This window comes from Mus caroli, unplaced genomic scaffold, assembly GCF_978045245.1.
Source record: "Mus caroli unplaced genomic scaffold, Mus_caroli_1 scaffold_5, whole genome shotgun sequence".
Lineage (NCBI taxonomy): Eukaryota > Metazoa > Chordata > Mammalia > Rodentia > Muridae > Mus > Mus caroli.
Genome location: NW_028227260.1, coordinates 99,948,830 through 99,953,486, shown reverse-complemented (window position 1 = coordinate 99,953,486; position 4,657 = coordinate 99,948,830). Strand labels below are relative to the sequence as shown.

Here is a 4,657-nt window from a genome sequence, read left to right as displayed (position 1 = left end):
ATAAAGATCTTTTCCAAATCTGTTGGTTGCCTCATTTTTGCCTATCAACAGTGTCCTTTGCCTTACAGAAGCTTTGCAATTTTATGAGGTCCCATTTGTCTATTTTTGATCTTAGAGCATAAGCCATTGGTGTTCTGTTCAGAAAAAATTTCCCTGTGCCCATGTATTTGAATCTTTTCCTTACTTTCTCTTCTATTAGTTTCATTTTCATTGTTATTGCTGTTGTATGTGTTGTATGCATGTGTAAACACATATCTACAGGCATGGTTTTTTTTTTTGTGTGTGTGTATGTGTGCATGTGCACATATTTAGGCCGGACATTGACATGAAGATGTCTTCCTCATTTACCTCTCCACCTCAGTTATTGAGATAAAGTCAGCAAAATATTGGGCCTCTCAAAAAAACCCAAACAAACAAACAAACCCTTCACATCTCCGGGGTCATACCACCACAGGCTGAGACATCAATATAGAAAAAAGGATCCAGCCAAGGCTGTCTTTCTCTGGACTGTCATAGTCCTGCCTTTGTTTAGAATGTGGTTTCTATGTGAGATGCCTCTGTAGCCTACCTCAACTTAAGGCCTGTAGGCTAGAAATGTGAACACAGAAGCCACCACTGGTGATTCCCCGCAAGAGGAACAATGAGGGAAGGAGGTAGTGAGTCCTATCAGCCAGGGCTGGACCACTGCACAACAGGGCACTGTGTACGTGATTGCACTTCCTGAATATAACCAGTTTTTAGAAGGAAAATCACTGAAACATACTAAGGCAAAATATACTTATTTATATATGAAATAACACAAATCACAGCAAACATTCAGAATTTAGACCAAGGAAAGACTGGGGGTGGTATTTAATCACTAGCATCCTTTGGTGTTAAACATTGTGAGGAAGATGGGAATAATAATAACAGGGTCACTTTCTTCTGCTCTGTTCAGATCACAAAATTCTCCAGAGAGCATCTGCCAAGTGCAGTCCATGTTCACTGTTCCCATGATCCGTAAGCCATGCCCCACCCAGAGCTGCTTAATGACAAAGTGGGTTAGAGCTGCACCAACCCCCATCATTTTGTCTTTGTGGTAGATTTCAGTGGGTTGAGGGGGTTGCTGGTTTTGAGGGCAGTTCATTCTTTCCATCTCAGGATCAGCTGGCTGCCAGCTGAGGTCACTGTCAGCTGAGGCCACCACTGCCAGCTGAGGTCACTGTCTACCTTTTGTGCAAGAGTTGTCATTGTACATGTGATACATATCGTACCTCTCTCCATCTGGGTTTCTCGACCTCCTATTGGTCCAACCTGTAAGGGGAAGTTTGTGTGTACTGCCATGCTGTGACTAAATTCTTATTGTTAGTCTTCCTGCTCAAATGGGAAGGTATCTTGGGACTCAGAAGCCCAGAAACCACAGCTCTGAGGGGGAGAAGGTCTACCTGCTGTAGAAATTATTTAATCCGTACCTGGGGTTTGTACCCTGCCTTAGACCAATTATTTCCTGGATAAAAGACACACACTCCCAACCTTTATATTTATACCAAGCCTTAACAGCACAAGGGCTGGGCAGATGACTACCCTCTATACTGTTAGAATCAACTTTCCTATCAATAACCTGAGTTATTACTTACTATGTTTCATCTGGGCTGATTGATCTTAACTACAGTTGGCCAGCCCTTGGGGCCATGTTTTTATGACTCCTAATCAATGGAGCCTTCCCTTCCTCCTCCTCCAACTTCTTTGTTTTGTCATGGTTCTTCTCTGACCCCAAGCCCAGGAAACCTAAACCCCACCTGTGTCTCTTCTGTCTAGCTATTGGCTTTTGGCATCTTTATTTTCCAATCAGAAATAATTTGAGGGCAGAGTCTCTTGAGCCTATGTGCAGACGCTAGGCCTTGTCATTCCAATAGACAGTAAGACCAAACCTCAACATAGCCGAATGGAAGGGCACCCTGAGACACAGCAGCCCAGGAACCACACAGCTCTGAGGTGGGACAGTGTCTCAATGGAAAAGGCATCCTGAGACACAGGGTCCCAGGAACCTTACAGCTCTGAGAGGAAGCCTCCTCAGCAGAGGCCCTGCAGCTCCCAGGGAGTGTGTCCCCAGCTGAGCTGAGCAGATGAGGAGCTCAAGTCTGCCCCTTCTCTTTGATTCTTCCCCTCTCTTCACTGCTTCTTGTCTTCTTCAATGAGAGAGTCACAGCAGGCAGCAAGTCTCATGAAAGAGATTTACTGGATTTATTGTTCCTGGTTGTAGAGTAATGGATCCAGGAGTGGCTGCCTATTCTCCCAAGAGGGAGCAGACAGCAGGCAATTGGACAAAGACCATTGCTTATTATACAGGGGTTGTTGCTGCATGGCACTGTCTAGGGTAGAGATTTCCAGGGTGAGAGGGTTGGTGGGATTTCAAGTACTGAGCTTGGGGGAGCTCAGGGATTGACGGGCTTTTCTGTTCAGGGATTGGTAGGTTTCTGTGAGAAGTTCAGGGATTGGTGGGTTTTTGTATTCAGGGATTGATGACTTTTGTTCAGACTTTCACCTAAAACTACCATAATCTGGGGAGGGTCCTGTTGAGGGGCTGGAGATGGACTTTGTGGCAGGTACAGAGGCTGGAAACACAGTTATGAGAATTAGGGAGGTCTGGGAAGCAGGTCCTGCCTGCTGGAGCTCTTCAGGCCTGGCCTCTTTCCTGCCTTGAGGGTTTACAAAGTTTACAAAGTATACAAAGTTTACAAAGGGCATCCATTGAAGGAAAAGCCTTTCCTGCCTCTTAAGTGGCCTGAATAACCAACACTTAGCTCCTACATCTGGTTCACCTTAGACCTTCAATCTCAGAAGACCTGCCTCCTTCTCTTCCTATATGTTTGTATCCTGCTCCACACTCTGCAAATGCTCCACCCTTCCCAACCACCCACCTTCCTTGTCCTCCCCATTTCTATTCCATTTCCCCTCCCACCCATACCCCCTAATCCTCCCTCCCTCCTGCTCTCACACCCTTCCTAGCCTGACCCTTCCCTATTCTCCACTCCCCTGGCTCCCATCAGAGAACACAGAGACAGGCATTCACTCCTAAGAGCTTGATTTTATTTCATCATCTGACCACCAGGGGCTGCAAAGTTGCTGTGTTCACAGTTGCCTACTGGTCAGGGTGGAGACCTCTGGATGCTGATAGGTGTTTCTGAGGTCTCTGTCCTCCATCCTGCTTCACTGGCTATCCAGGTCATAGCTTGTGGTGCTGCTGGTACTGCTGTCCTCGCTTTTGTCAAGATCATACTGTACAGCCTGGTTGGGCTTCTCATTTACGCGATGGTAAAGGCATAATCTTTGTGGTTTTATTTCTTTCTTCACCTTAACCAAGGGGGTCTGAGCTCTTGGGGAGAGTGGCTTTTTCACAATGGCTTGATTGAATATGTTCATAAACACTGGTTTCTTAGTTACCTGGAAGGAGATCACAGGGAGAGATTGGTTTGGAGAAAGAAAGTGGAGATGGGGAGGAAACAGGAGCTCATGGGAAGAGGGGTGAGGTCTCTGGGTGAGTGTGCTGTGAGGACAAGGTAGGGAAACTAGACAAGAACTAGAGGTGGAGAAGCTCACCTTGACATTATATTTGAATTTCTCATCCTTCTTCACAGCTTGGGTGGTGGCACTTTTTGATTCAGCCATGTGATATTCTTGTAACTTTGTATTTATTAACCCCATTTCGGTGTTTTACTGGAATTTAGCCAGGACCTTCAGACACTCTACTGAAATTTCTCTTGCTGGATAAGGAGTAGCCCTGCCCTTGCATTGTTTGGTCAGGAAGCCACGCCCCTACCTAGTCTAGCCCTGGTGGGTGGGGGAAGGGCTTAAAAGGCACAGAGTACCAATTTGTTGACCCTATAGGGGGATTGTGGGCTAGGTGGTCTGGTTAAGAGAAGAGAGGCATTTCCTTAGCCTCCTAGGGTCTTCCATACTGCCCTGCCCACCCCTTTTCACTTCCCAACGTGAATTTAGGAGGGAGACAGGGCAAAGAGAGGGTGTTCCTCTCTACATTTCCCATACACATGAGAGTCAGTGGTGTATTCCGTGTTCTCCCGCTCTTCCTTATTCCGTCTCTCTGGTGTGTGTGTGTGTGTGTGTGTGTGTGTGTGTGTGTGTGTGTGTGTGTGTGTTAAAGTGAATGTACTTCTCTGTGGAGATGCGCTTCCGTGCCTTTCCTTGACATTCTCTCTGGCGTACCTCTATTGCCTCATGTCTTGGTTAACCACTATGTTCCATCGCTTTGCTTTTTCCTAGAGTCTGCTTATGATTCCTTGGTTTTTGTTTTCCAGTGAAAACTCACTGCTTTTAGCATGTCACTATGGGTAGACTCTCTGCATTGGGACTCCTATTCTTATTTCAAGTCTGAGGGTCATGTTAGTGCCCTACAAGATTTGGGATTTGTGGTGTGTTTGGGGAAGGTGATGGTAGTGAGCTGAAGCAAATATTCACATGCCAGAAGTTGGCCATGCTGGAAATTGTGAGTGAAGACTAATGTGCATTCACGGGGAAGAGGTTTGCACAAGCAGAGGTGCATGGGCCTCCGGGGTAACAGTGTTCTCCACCTGTGCCAGTAGGAACCAGGGTCTTTTCTTGCTAAATTTTATTGCTCTCTGTTGACATCCTACCTTCCTTAGAGCCCTTCTCACAATTG

General features: G+C 46.3%; 1 protein-coding gene across 1 annotated transcript; it reads right to left on the bottom strand.

Annotated features, from left to right (window-relative positions):
• Positions 1–3,067: 3,067 nt before the first annotated feature.
• LOC147004728 (uncharacterized) lies at positions 3,068–3,734 on the bottom strand. Its single transcript, XM_085837718.1, has 2 exons — positions 3,580–3,734; positions 3,068–3,423 (listed from the first exon to the last, which is right to left on the bottom strand). The coding sequence occupies exons 1-2, from the start codon at positions 3,682–3,684 to the stop codon at positions 3,190–3,192; spliced, it is 339 nt and encodes a 112-aa protein (XP_085693844.1). The 5' UTR covers positions 3,685–3,734; the 3' UTR covers positions 3,068–3,189.
• Positions 3,735–4,657: the final 923 nt, after the last annotated feature.

What these genes read in the sequence shown, in the direction of transcription:
- LOC147004728 (XM_085837718.1), bottom strand. Translation starts at nt 3,684, where the DNA reads ATGGGGTTAATAAATACAAAGTTACAAGAATATCACATGGCTGAATCA. An exon ending in AATTCAAATATAATGTCAAG is followed by an intron (nt 3,424 to 3,579) that starts GTGAGCTTCTCC and finishes ATCTCCTTCCAG; the next exon opens with GTAACTAAGAAACCAGTGTT.